Here is a 14,556-nt window from a genome sequence, read left to right as displayed (position 1 = left end):
GGCAGTTCAGCGCTGAACGCTGCTTGATTACAAGGTCAAGGTGCTTAAGGCCAGGGATGACAGGTTTGCCTGAAAGAAAATGAACAGAAGACCACCGGCTTCCCTGCGCTGTGAGCAGCGCAGGCCGGTCTGGCTCTTCTGCAGAACACAGCGGTCTGCAGGGCCAGCCAGGGTCTGGCTTTTGTCCTTCGGCTGTCATTTCTGTCATTGCCAGTCAAAGGGAGGAGCTACTGGAAAAGGAGGAAAATCATTTCTCTGAAGGCTGCAAGCCTTCCAGCAAACTTGAAAACAGACCTGGTTTTAATCTTTCTGGTGGCCATACATCTGGGCATTACTTAACTCGCCTGAAGCGGTCAGTCCCAATTTAATGAGAAGCACGGGATTGCTGTAAATCCAGGGGGTGAAAACCGAGCAAAGAAAAATTCAGGCCAAATATCGGAAAATGTCCTGATCATGAGCCTGGAATGAGGAAAGGGTGAAGTGTGGTCAGTGTGGTCAGTGCCTTAAATGAGCCTGGGCGACGGCAGGGAGCAGCCCGTGTGGACTCCTTCTCCTAGGGAGCTCCCCTGGGGTGTGCTGAGGCAACGGGATCCCCTGCTTCTCTGGTCCTCAAATCTACTTCCTGGAATGCTTGAGAAACCAAGTCAAATGCAACTGGTTTAAAGGTGTGGGATTCTGACCACCTTCACTGGGGAACCAGGACTCTTTCTAGAACTTTCTGAAAGTTTTGCCCTGGGTGGAGATGTTCTCCCTGTTGATAGTGCGGCAGAGAGTGGGCGGGCCATCCTCCATGAGCTGCCTGCCCCCATCCACTCTCTGCAATTCTCTGCCTTCCTGGTTCCATGCCTTGGAAGTGCAACCTCAACAGATGGCATCATTTAGCTTCCCTTTGGTCTGGCCAACAGGTAGCACCAGAAGATGACAGCAGACAGATGAATGGATAAAGAATATGTGGGGCACGCACACGCGTGTGTGTATGTGTCTGTGTGGGTATATATAGAGTGTAATATTACTCAGCCATCAAAAAGAATGAAATAATGCCATTTGCAGCAACATGGATGGACCTAGAGATTATTACACTAAGCGAAGTAAGTCATTCAAAGACAATACGATATTACTTATGTGTGGAATCTGAGAAAACATGATATAAGTGAATTTACTTACAAAACAGAAATAGACCCATAAACATAGAAAATGAATTATGGTTACCAAAGCGGGGAAGGGGGTGGAGGGATAAATCAGGAGTTTAGGATTAACATATACACAATACTAAATATACTAGATATAGAATAGATAACCAACAAGGACCCTACCATATAGCACAGGGAACTATACTCAGTATTTTGTAATAACCCATAATGGAAAAGAATCTGAAAAAGAAAAAAATATATATAATGGAATCACTTTGCTATACAGCTGAAACTGATACAACATTGTAAATCAGCTATACTTCAATTTAAAAAGGGAAAGAAGAGGGCAAGATAACGGGGAGGTTGGTACTTGTTCCTTCTACTCTCTCCCCGACCCCCACTTCCATCAGTGGCTGCTTTCTTATAGGGCCGGGGTTTGCAAACATATTCTGTATAGGCCCAGAGGGTAAATATTTCAGGCTTTGTAGGTCAAGAGGCTATTATGTAGGTGCTAATAAAATCATTAAAAGATACAAAAACCATTCTTAGCTTGTGGACCATATTAAAACAGGGAGCAGGGCAGATTTAGCTTACTGATTCCCTCTCTATGGCCACGCTCCCACTGGGTGACCTCTACTCCGGGACTGCAGCTCTCACTGGATCCAGTAACACCTCTCCTCTCCTTGCCCTTCAGGCCCAGGGATGCCATAGCTCTCACTGTGGAGTGCCTGCATGCCTCCCCATTGCCGTGGATTCTCTTAACCCTGCCCAGATCTGTGCAAATTCGACCCTCTGGAGTGTGCCTTCTGTTTCCTGCCAGGACCAAGACAAATCCAGCGAGAGGGTTCAGGAAAAGGAAACAGAGTTTACGGCACAGCTTGAGGCTGAATGCTTTGTCCAAGGCCTAGTGGGTGTGTATAGACATTGTGGCTAGAATGGGGCTCATCGTGAACCATGCATGAGGTTATAGTCCAAAGGCTGAAGTTCTGGTGGACAGTCTGCTCTTCTGAACAGTGTACATTACGACCTTTCAATTCTGTTCTGTGCTTCTACTCTCAAACTTTCTTGTTCTTTCCCTTCCCTTCCCTTCTTGTTCTTGTTCCCTTCCCTTCCCAGATTGTTCCTTGACAATCTGGCCCAGATACACATAGGATGACCTCTTTTTCTCTCCTTGCCTCAAAGAGATGGCAAGAAGAATGTCACCTTCTTTGGTCTGAGAGCACCAAAGTGATCTGGGTAAGTCACAGGAGAAAGTCTATCTGGCATGATGCTCTGGGTGTGGTTTCATAATTACATTCCACGCATCAGCTCTATTAACTAGAGGTGGAGGAATCCCTACTCCATGCCAGGTACAATGCTGTTTGTGGGTGATTCAAAGATGAGTTAAGCATAATTGGTGCCTCCAGCAGGGATCAAATCTGGTTGGGGGAAGACTCAAAAACAGGAGCAGTCACACGAACGAACGAACGAATGAGCGAGCTGTGCTAAGCCTTTGTGTGAGCTGCTCCAGCAGCAGGAGGAGCATTCATGCTTTCTCATGTCCTAACAAAGGGGTCCTACAGAGGTGCCTAACGAGCCCAGCAGCATCACAGGTTTTTTCCAGCTGGCTTTTTTGGTGATCCCTTAACATGCAGTTTTCCAACCATCCAACATTAATCCAGCAGCTGTGTTTGGGAGAACAATGGACCCATGTGAAATTTAGGATGTCTCCGAGGCATGATTGTGGTCACTTTGCCATGCACCACGGTTCCTGCCCTCAGGGAGCCTTCTCTGGAAGGCTGGCTGGTACCTTCGGTGATCCCTTTTTAACTGGGCCCCAGCCCTAAAGACCTCCTGATTCAGCAGGTCAGGCTTGGGGCCTGAGGGTGTTCATTTCTAACAAGCTCCTGGGGGATGCTGATGCTGCCCATCCAGGGACCACACTTTGAGAACCAGTGTGCACACACACAGACAGTGACCAAGGCTGAAGAGCAGGGGCTGGGGAGGAGCGGTAACCGAGGCAACAGTGGGGTCTCCCTTAGGGAGTTTGGATGGGAAATTCGAAAAGGGTGAAAATTAGGGGAAAAAAGGAGTTTCCCTTCATGAGAAAAAGTGGGCAGGTCATAAAGGCCAGGGAGACTTTGAAAGCCTTTTGTGAGACTGAATCATGAGGTTTGAGACATTAGGCTTGGGAATTTGTGTTTTTAAAGCTCCTACAGGTGACTGATTCTCAGCCAAGTTCGAGACCCTCTATAGACTCAATATCCAGCAGTACCTGGCACACAGTAGGTACACAACAAATATTCAATTCAACTGACACTAATTCCAAGTGCGTGTTGGGAGTATTTTGATATTTCTAAATCTAATTGTCTATATGCTCATTTGTTTCATAAAACTCAGTCCTGGACCACTAGTTACCAGATGAATAACATGCTCTCAAGCAAATACGAATTCTTCAAATAGAATTAAAGCTCTCTCAATATCCAAGATTACAGAGATGAAACCCTGGCTCTTACCAAATATGTTGTATTAGTCACAAGGTACAGATTTCTGAAAACAACATAATAGAAAATCCCCTTTCGCCTTCATCTGAGATTCTCCTTGGCTCCTTCCTGTCTGCGCATGCATGCACGCCACTGCATGTTCCACATTAGAATATAATTAGAAGCAAACAGCTGTTAGTCAAGCAAACTAGATTTGGGCCACATTTTTTCCAGAGTTCAACCCATTGCTCTAGGAGAGGGGGTGGCTTATCTTAAGAATCTCACCACTTGAAACACAACAAACCAAAATGACAATTCACTGAGATTAGTTTGAGAATGAGGTAATTCAACTGAGCAGAGACAACTACTAAGAAAGTTTCCTCCACTGTTTAAAATGGTTACTTCTTTTGATTTCATGGGAGAAGAGCTGCTCTGAAAATAGCAAATATCTCAGTTTATCACTGGAAGGAGAGTAAAGCTGTATGTGGGTGGGTGGGGGGGCTGCTGATGAGATCTGGTTCTTTTTTTAAACTTTTTATTTTATATTGGAGTGTAGCTGATTAAGAATTTTGTGATAATTTCAGGTGGACTCAAAGGTGAGCAAGGGGACTCAGCCATACATACACATGTATTCATTCTTCCGCAAGGGAGCTGGTTCTTATATTGAGTCTTTCACCTGAGGCCTTGGCATAGTTCTGTCTGCAGCACAGAGCTGGAGGGTGCAGATCTGAATTGGAGCCTTGGATTCCAGACAAACCCAGGGAGAGCAAAGACTCTACCACTCTAGTATTTCTGGCAGACTATGTCGGTCTTTTTGGCTACAATTTTCTAGTACTCTTTGATGGCTGGCATAGTGCACATGCTTATAGGGAAGACCAAGGAGCAAGGGTGTTGAATGAATCACATGAATTCAAAGACATCTGCACCCATGAGGAAGAGAAAAGAGGCCTTCAGGAAGCACTAACTGCCTCCAATGACTTAAATTTCCCAATAAGTCAAAAAGGCTTTCAGTTAAGCTGTGGAACTGTGAGGGGGAAGAGAGATGCTGGAGAAATAAGACATTTTGCTCAAGCCAGGGAAAATGAGTACTAGACTCATGGCCAACACAGCCCACTACACTAGCACATGGCTTGAATAAAGGGAAATGGGCTTCTGTTGTGGCAAGAAGGATAGATATTGGGCATTAAGGAGAATCCAGCCATTGTTATTAGACTATGGAAAGCCTACCAATGAAATTATTGAAAGTTATAATCATTCTCTGGGGTTACTATCCAAGTCACTTTCTTCAAGTCCACTCTCATTCCACCACTTTGCCATGGGGATTTTAAGAAGCCCAGCTCCTATTGCTGGGCATATACTGGGAAAAATTGAAAACTTTCAAGCACCCCAGTGTTTACAGTAGCACTATTTACAATAGCCAAGACATGGAAATAACCTAAATGCTCGTTAACTGATAAATGAAAAAGAAATGTATATAAATATATATAAACACAATGGAATATTACCCAGATGTAAAAAAAAAAAAAAAGAATGAAATAATGCCATTTGCAGCAACATGTATGGACCTAAAGATTATCATAGTAAGTGAAATAAGTTAAAGAAAGACAAATACTATACATTATCACTTATACGCTGAATCTACAAAAATTATATAAATGAGCTTATTTAAATAACAGAAACAGACTCACAGACACAGAAAACAAGCTTATGGTTTCCAAAAGGGAAAGGGGGGGAGGATAAATTAGGAGTTCGGGATTAACAGATAGAAACTACTATACATAAAATAGGTAAACAATAAGGACCTATTGTGTAGCACAGGGAACTATACTTAATATTTTGCAATAACCGATAATGGAAAAGAATCTGAGAAAGAGTATGTATACATGAAACTGAATCACTATGCTGTATACCTGAAACTAACAAGACACTGTAAATCAACAGTACTCCAATTAAAACAAAAAAGCCCAGCTCTCACCTTGATATTGTGGAAACTGAGAAAGTATACATTTAAACTTTCAAGTCCATGATTTGAGAAATTTGTTTCTTTGTGATAAGCTGGATTTTGGTTTGCTATCATCTCAAGAGATTCTGGTTCTTTCTATGTAAGTGTTTTACAAGGAGTGAGGATGGGTTTTCGAGTAGAAAGAGGCACACCTTGATCGGAGAATACCACTTCCGGGGAGAGGAGGGTCGGCGCATGTTGTTGTTGAGATTTCGGGGTTCAGGGAATTCGTACTCCTGCTCTGGCATCTTGACTCTTGCATTCTTTGCCTTCTCCAACTTAGCACCTTCTTCTGTGGAGCCCTTTTCTCCCCAACGAACCTAAAATAAATAACATACAAAAAAACCCCACAAAATGACAAAATAAAATATGATGCCCCTGGAGAACAGGGATCACAAACAACTGTATGATGTGCTACCCAGTCCTCATTTCTTTTGGGTCATGAGGACCAGAGATGATGGGGTGGAGTAGAGAGAGAGAAAGGGGGAAGGGCTGGAGGAGCAGCAAAAGCAAGCAAGGGGCATGGATATTTGGGGGAGGAACCATCCAGGATGTGGGAACAACATACGCAAAGGCATTGTGGGCAGAGTAAGAACTTTGGATTTTATTCCAGTGATAGAAGAAACCACTGGGGTGGGGGTAGGGGGGACTTGAGCTAATGAGTGAATTGCTCTGACTCACAGTGGACAAGACACCAGGGTGCATAGGTAAAAGGCTATACTTGTCATCTCTCCATTGATGCCTCACAATTCACATCCCCATTAGACCTTAAGTGTGAGTTTTCAGCATTTTGCTTCGGTTTTCTGTCACTGAGTAGCCAGCATGTAGACATGAGTAAGTGAAGCTGTCCTTACCTCCATCCTTTTAATGCCTCCAACGCCTCGGCCACCATAATAAGAAGCATCTACCGTAGGCCACTTTTTCTTAGGCAGACCATCATCATCTTCTTCCTGCAGAGAGATTGCGACACATGAAGGAAGCAAAGCACCATTGTGTCCGCTATGGCAAAGCGGATGGGAGCAGACTGCCTGGGTTAAACCCTAGTGCCACCATTTACTGGGCCTTGAGCAAATCACTTAACCTGTCCAAGTTTATTTTCCTTATCTGCAAAGTGGGAATAAGAGCAGTACGACCTGGTTAGATTGTGTTGCATTCTTGGAACATGTTCTCTTCTGCATCTCTACTCCTTTATAGCGTATCTCATCTAATCCTATCTACATGTTAATGCCTTGTGAATTTACATCTTTGTCCCTGACTTCTCTGACCTCTTTTGGCACTGACATCTTCTCGGGGACTAATCAACTTCTCAACAATACATGTCTAAAAGAAGTCCTGATTTCCCCACCTCAGATTGGTTCCTGCCGTTGTCTTTCCCCTTGCCTGGGAGTCATGCTTGAATTCTCTCTTCCCCTGCTTCCCCTTCCCTATCTCATCTCAATTTTCCAGCAAGTTCTACTGACCTTAATTCCAAAAGACCCTCAATTCATGGCTTCTCCAACTCAAGCTCCATCACCACCTCCACCACCCTGGTACCAAGGCTCCATAAGCTTTCTCTTGGGTATGGAGATAGTCTCCTAACTGACCTCTCTTACCTATAATCCATTCTCCACAAAGTAGCAGAATAAATTCCAAACCTCAACTCTGATTTGAGAGCTCTGGCCTTTACTCACCTCTCCAGCCTTCTTCCTTCCACACTCCCCTCTCCCAGATACTCTGAGTGCATTCCCTGGGCATCCTTCTCAAGTAGCCCCAGTCTCTTCATCCCATCAATCTATTTTATTTCTAGTTTTTGCTCTTACAGGGCTTCCCAGGTGGCTCAGTGGTAAAGAAGCTGCCTGCCAATGTAGGAGATGCGAGTTTGATCCCTGTGTCGGGAAGATCCCCTGGTGGAGGGCACGGCACCCCACTCCAGTATCCTTGCCTGGAAAATTCCATGGACAGAGGAGCCTGGTGGGCCACAGTCAATGGGGTCACAAAGAGTTGGACACAACTAAACAACAGAGCACACACATGGCTTGCTATTTATTTATTGTCTGTCTCTCCACATTGCAATGGAAGTTTCAAGAAAGCTTATGTTTATTTGTCATAGTTACCATTGCTGTCTCAGCTTTTAGAACAGCACCTAGTACATGGTAGATGCCCAAGAATTATCTGCTGAATTTACAAATAAATTAAACAACATGATTCAAATAAAGCAGTTAACTAGGTGTCTGCAACTTAGCTTACTGACAGGAAGTTAGCATTTACAATGCTTTTTAAGATGAAGGGAGAAAACAAGAGGAACTTGTAAGCTTATGGATGGAAAAGGGAGGGATAATTAGCAAAACTCTTCTTTATCTTGGCGCTAATTCCTGTTGTGGGGAGAAAAAGTCACCATCGACAGTCCTGGATGGGCTAGAGGGTGGTGGCATAATTTCCCTTCTGGGTAAGGAAAGTCTGCAAAACAGATTAATGTGCTCAGAACAAGCTCACCTCCCACAGCCTTGGGTTGGAGGCATTTGGGGAGGCAGGGTGGAATCCCATGTGGGGCCACTTCTGTGTGGAAAGGGGCAGGAATGGGACCGGGTGCATGTAAGGGTCCGAAGAAGAGAGGTCAGAGCCAGAGGTGACAAAGCAAAGCAGGAACACAACACGTTAAGACCTTCAAGGTGACCTTCTGTGCTTCTGATGGGCAGGCTTCTGTTTAAAAATTAATATATCTAGAGGACAGTGATCACATTCAGGCAGCTGGCCAGAACGGGCCAGTCTGCGTGTGTGTGTGTGTGTGTGTGTGTGCGTGCACGTGTGTCTTAAATGAACCTGTCCTCATTGGACGTGGGGCTGTGAGCCCTGAAGGTGCAGTGGATTCTGTCGACCCTTGTATTCTAAATCTTGCAAAGAGCCTGGTGCACAGGAGGTGCTCAATAATTGTCAGTATCGAATTCGTGATAACACGCCTGGATTTATGTAGCCTTTAATATGTATGTGCTGGCCACCCTTCCGAGTGCTTGACATGTATCAACCCAGTCATCTCTCAACCAGCCAGTGATGTAGGTGGTGCTATTACACCCACTACAGAGGAGGAATAGAGAGGTTAAGTGACTTAGTCACCAGCTTGGATGTGGCAGAGCTGGATTTGAGCCCAGGCAGCCACACTCTTGTTTGATTGTTTCTCTGTGTTGACAAAATTCTAGGTTTTGGCCTTTTGTGTTTTGCTTTTCCAATCATTTGATGCTTTCAAGTAAATGCAGTTTTCTACTTCTCACCCCTTGTACCTGCTAAGACTTCTGACTACATGTGCCAAAACAATAAATAAACAAACAAAAAGGACACCAGTAAGAAAATACTATAGCTCACAGTATCTCACCTTACAATTTCAGAAAGTTTATGACGTCAACCAGGAACTTTATATGTTTAAACTTCACCACCAGATGTGTCTGTGTCATACATGAAACATGGCTTCCAAAACCCTGGGCATGCCCGGTCAAGGATTCAACTGAACATAGCAGCACAGAGAATGTATGAAATTCCAAGAATAAAGCTGCTCTATTCATTAGGGCACTGAAAGGGTCTCATGAGTCTCCTAATTTTTTAAATGACAGGAGCACAGATGTTAGAGACCATCTAATTGGGATTTTTCACTGCACAGAAGAGGATAGCCGGATCCAGAGAAATGAAGAGACCAGTGGAGTGGAGTTCTGATCTGGCTTGCCTTGTCGGGTATTCCCCCTATAGTTACACGCATAGCTGCCCTTCCCCCTATCTCTTCCCGCCCCTGGGCTCTATCCCTCGGCGGGTACCCAAGCTGGGCTGGCCTTCTGCGCATGTGCAGGTCCTGCATCCCATACAGGAAATGCCTAGTCGGCAATCCACTCCACGCGCTCTTGATACAACCAAGCCTGCGCTTAACCCCCTGACCTGAGCTTGTGGGCCAAACTCAAACAACAGCAAAAGACAACACAGAGGCCCACGGATTGACCAACGGGAGAGTCAGAATTTCCCTTCAGTTAACGATGGCTCTGTTTACACATTCTAGAGACGGAAGGGTTTTGCAATCTTCAGAAAAGAAGGGAATTTTTGATGTGGTGTTTTTTTTTTTTTTTCATTTGGCCACAAATTGATGAAATAAAATCATAGATAGTCCTCAGCAATTTCACTGACATAGTTGGCAGCACCTGAGGTGCGTCTCTACCTCTAATTAAATAGCAGGGCTTTGGGAGAAGTCCCTCTCACACTGCCCTTTAAGGATGTAGCAGGGAAGGAAAAAACCACCAGTACAGAGATCCCCTATGATAAATGGAGGACAGACTGAATGAGTAGAATTGCTTTGTGTCAGCAAAGCCATAGGAATCAGGAGTTTGTGGGCAGTCAGCAGAAGATGAGCAGAAGAGTGGAACTGAACTCCAGGAAACTGCCAGGTACCACCAGAGAAGGAGGCCAGGAGAACCTTGCAGGAATGGAATGGCAGGGATGGTATACATGTACATGGATGGCTGAGTCCCTTCACTGTTTCCCTGAAACTATCACAACATTGTACGTTGGCTATACCCCAATACAAAATATTTTTGGTGTTAAAAAAATTAAAAACAAAAAAGAAGGGGCTGTTTAATACTCTGTTTAATTGGCTGCACTGTATTGTAACCCACTGGTACTTTTAAACCTTCAGTAAAACTTCCTACGCAGATGGCTTTGTGCCAGTTGTGTCTTTGGGGAATAGAGGGATCTGATTTGTTAGATGGTATCCAGCAAAGGAAGAAGAGGAGATAACGCAGAAGAAGCAAGTAGTAGGAGGCAGTGGTGCCTGGAGCAACCGCAGAGATTAGGAAGGGATGCTGGTTTTCCATCAGAGGAAGTTTTGTTTAAATTTAAAAGGATGTGGTGGCCCCAGACATTCAGTTGGCTGATGCTTGGGTAACACGAATGGCAGCACATGACTCAGATAGGGAGGCCTGTTCTGACCTGTTCATCCAGGCAGACCTGGACAAGAAAGAGCTGAAAAACAGAAGTCTGATGCACACATTTGGGAGGCCACGACTGGTTTAATCCTCTGCTGCCTGCACACACTGCACTTTTTCCATCTTTCCAATCGTGCTAGACTTTTATATAGCTCCATGCTTCAACATTCACAGTTCCATATGCTTGAAACAAACTTCTCTTGCTTCTTTTACCCATCTTTTAAGATATTGCTCAAATGTAACCTATTCCATGAAGAACTCCCTGATTTCCCAGGGAATTCAGGGCTCCCTTCTGTGTTTGCCATGGTTCCTTGTATTGACCTTCACTCACTCGACAAATACTGACCTCTTAGTCAGTTATTAAGCAAACCAGCAAGGAAAGGGGTGAGATTACTGATTCTGGGGAATCCCTCACTCCTCATGCAAACCATGATGTGAGTAGCGCCCCCTAGAGTTGTGCCCATGGTGGCCCTCTGAGACTCAGTCTATGAGTTCTTTAACATTCCTGCTTCTTTGATATCCATTTGGCAGAAGAATCAAATGGCTATTTTGGCCTAAATGGGCTCTCAGTCTCCAATTCAGTATGGGTAGCACTAGGACCCATCTATAGAAGGGAAAACATAATTAAAACAGAATGGAGCCCAAGGAAATAGCTTTAAACCAGCCTTTGAATTCATTAAAAAGTTCTTTGAACTATTGCACATCTTAAAACCTTATGATAAATCCTACATGCCCCCAAACAAGGGCCCTATATTTGTCCATTCCTTCCTTCACTCACTCAGGTGACTGTAGCTGTGCCTGCACTGCAACATGTTTTATTTTGAGAAAAATAGAAGGCAACTGTCAATGAGATTGTTTACATTTATAGAAGTGTAAGTTTTGTGAGGATGATGATATGAAATAAAGGACAGAAGCCACAGAAACTCCCAGGTCTGAGAGGCTCTGGAGGCCCGACCTTAAGTAGCTCTGACTGTACTGTGTCTTCAGAAGTCTCTGGGGATAAGCCAGAGAAGTTAGCTTCAATGTCTATCTTGGAGATGAATTCCTCAAAATGAACTGGTGAGTCAACAAAATTCATCAACTCCTCTGTGTAAGTACAAAAAAAAAAAAAAAATCCCAGTTGACTTAACTGATATGTTTTGGTACCACCCTATTTGTTTACATACACGTAATGATTAACACAATGACTGTCCTGTGTTTTTCAGTAAAGAATTGTATATGCACTTTTTAAAGCAATTGTGTGTTTATTTTTTTAAACTACTGAATATAGAAGACTGAATTTGGGTCTGTTCTAGGACTTCTGATTAGAGCAGACATGTATGTATGTAAGGGTGTCTTTGTGCATGTGTGTATCAGATGTGTCATATGTCCACTGGAAAAAAAGGATGCCTGGCAGAAACTTGGCTCTTCACCCCTCCACAGTAGGATGCTAGTCTGGCTGTTTGTGTGGACACAGCTGTGAGAGGGACCAGGCCTGCTGCTGTTAGGGAGTTCAAAACAACAAGACATGTTGTTTAATTTTTCTGTAGCCCACTTTTCCCATCCAAGAAATTCTTGCCACATAGAAATCATTAGCATCAATGAGCAGGATGATAAACCTGGAAATAACTTCATCATTTAAAGCCAGGTGCTTATTATTAATTGGGTGCTCACACAGTGTCAGTTCACTCAACACATGTCCCTCTCCCTCTCAAACAGTCAGAAAATGCACGGAGGGTGATGACCTTTAGAACTAAATTAGCAGGTGAAGTACTACATTATTGATTCTTCCATAAACTGCCAATTATTTGGAATAACTAGAGACAGTGAAGAGTCCTCAGTCTATTGACAATTAGGGGAGACCCTTAACCCAGGAAATACTCTTCTTAGTTGCTAAAATTTAGTTTTCTTGTTTTTGTGGAGAGCTTGAAATTTCAAGTAATTTTTCTTTGTCTTGTCTTTACACACAGAGATATCACTGTCAGTTGCTTGGAATCTATAGCTCCAGAAAGAATAAGTGGCTAGGCCAAAGCAAAAACAATGCTCAGCTGTGGGTGTGTCTGGTGGTGAGAGTAAAGTCTGATGCTGTAAAGAACAATATCGCATAGGAACCTGGAATGTTAGAGTACATGAATCAAGGTAAACTGGACATGGTCAAGCAGGAGATGGCAAGAGTGAACATCAACATTTTAGGAATCAGTGAACTAAAATGGATGGGAATGGGTGAATTTAATTCAGATGACCACAATATCTACTGCTGTGGGCAAGAATCCCTTAGAAGAAGTGGAGTAGCCCTCATAGTTAAGAAAAGAGTACAAAACATAGTACTTGGGTGCAGTCTCAAAAATGACAGAATGATCTTGGTTCTTTTCCAAAGCAAACCATTCAACATCATAGTAATCCAAGTCTACGCCCCAACCACTGATGTCGAAGAAGCTGAAGTTGGCTGGTTCTATGAAGACCTTAAGACCTCCTAGAACTAACATTAAAAAAAGATGTCCTTTTCATCATAGGCGATTGGAATGCAAAAACAGGAAATCAAGAGATATGAAGTAACAGGCAAGTCTGGCCTTGGAGTAAAAAATGAAGCAGGGCAAAGGCTAACAGAGTTCTGTCAAGAGAACACACTGGTCATAGCAAACACCCTTTTCCAACAACACAAGTGATGACTCTACACATGGACATCATCAAATGGTCTATATCAAAATCAGATTGATTATATTATTTGTAGCTGAAGAAGAAGCAGCTCTATACAGCCAAGACCTGGAGTTGACTGCGACTCAGGTCATGAGCTCCTTATTGAAAAATTCAGGTTTAAATTGAAGAAAGTAAGGAAAACCACTAGGCTATTCAGGTATGGCCTAAATGAAATCCTTTATGATTATACAGTAGAAGTGATTAATAGATTAAAGGGACTAGATCTGGTAGACAGAATGCCTGAAGAACTATGGACAGAGATTTGTTGAATAAGCTATGACAAACCTAGACAGCATATTAAGAAGCAAAGACATCACTTTGCTAATAAAGGTCCATATAGTCAAAGCTATGATCTTTCCAGTAGTCATGTATAGATGTGAGAGTTGGACCGTAAAGAAGGCTGAGTGCCAAAGAATTGATGGAGAAGACTCTTGAGAGTTCTCTGGACAGGAAGGAGATCAAACCAGTCAATTCCAAAGAAAATAAACCTTGAATATTCTTTGGGAGGACAGATGCTGAAGCCGAAGCTCCAATACTTTAGCCATCTGATATGAAGAGCTGACTCATTGGAAAAGACCCTGATGCTGGGAAAGATTGAAGGAAAAGGAGAAGGGGGCGACAGAGGATGATATGTTGAGATAGCATCACCGACTCAATGGACGTGAGTTTGAGCCAACTCCAGGAGATAGTGAAGGATGGGGAAGCCTGGCGTATTGCAGTCCATGGGGTCACAGAGAGTCGGTCATGACTTAGTGACTGAACAACAACAAGAATAAAGACGATAACTGAGAGTTCATTATAAAGTTGTGTTCATTTTCTCAGTATATTTATCACCTTTAGGATATGATGCTTATAGAGCTGATGGAAGTTTGGATAATTGATACTTGTTCATATATATGGCAGAGAGCATGTAACCTCATTTGGCTATTAATGTTAGATATTGTAAATCCTTTGGGGATAAATCAAAGATCAATCAGATATAGATCCTGACCTTCAAGTATAGCTAATAATCTTAAACTTTGATGCAGAAGGAAAACATCAATAAAATACCCTGGGAATACAGAGAAAGGAGAAATTAGCTGCGGTGAAAGGAAATTACAGCACAGGAGCTGTCCTTGAAGGGCTGGTGGGATTTGAACACAGGGAGCTAGAGTGGAGAAGGTTGTCTAGGTTCAGACTGTGATTCAGGGCTTTGTGTAAAATACTTTCATGGGCTGGGTTACGTCATTGTTTCTGTGGGATTTCTTTTTTATGATTTTTTTTTTTTTCCTGCCAAAACACATTAGGAAGGAGATGAGGGCTGCTGAGCTCACAGGGCCAAGAAGCAATCAAGGCCAGCACGCATGTCCAGA

At 43.4% G+C, this 14,556-nt stretch overlaps 1 protein-coding gene across 1 annotated transcript in view; it reads right to left on the bottom strand.

The window, feature by feature from the left end:
• The window catches only part of ANTXR1 (ANTXR cell adhesion molecule 1), a 256,016-nt gene that overhangs the window by 68,918 nt on the left and 172,542 nt on the right, over positions 1 to 14,556 (bottom strand). Inside the window, exons 15-16 of the mRNA XM_020878572.2 lie at positions 6,449 to 6,544; positions 5,747 to 5,914 (exon numbers count right to left, since the gene is read on the bottom strand). Of these exons, the coding sequence (XP_020734231.1) occupies positions 5,747 to 5,914; positions 6,449 to 6,544 (264 nt within the window). The remainder of the gene's footprint in view (positions 1 to 5,746; positions 5,915 to 6,448; positions 6,545 to 14,556) is intronic.

Source organism: Odocoileus virginianus, chromosome 2 (genome assembly GCF_023699985.2).
Source record: "Odocoileus virginianus isolate 20LAN1187 ecotype Illinois chromosome 2, Ovbor_1.2, whole genome shotgun sequence".
In the NCBI taxonomy this organism is placed as follows: Eukaryota; Metazoa; Chordata; class Mammalia; order Artiodactyla; family Cervidae; genus Odocoileus; species Odocoileus virginianus.
Note: the sequence above shows the minus strand (reverse complement) of the source record. Positions and strands in the feature narration are given on the sequence as shown.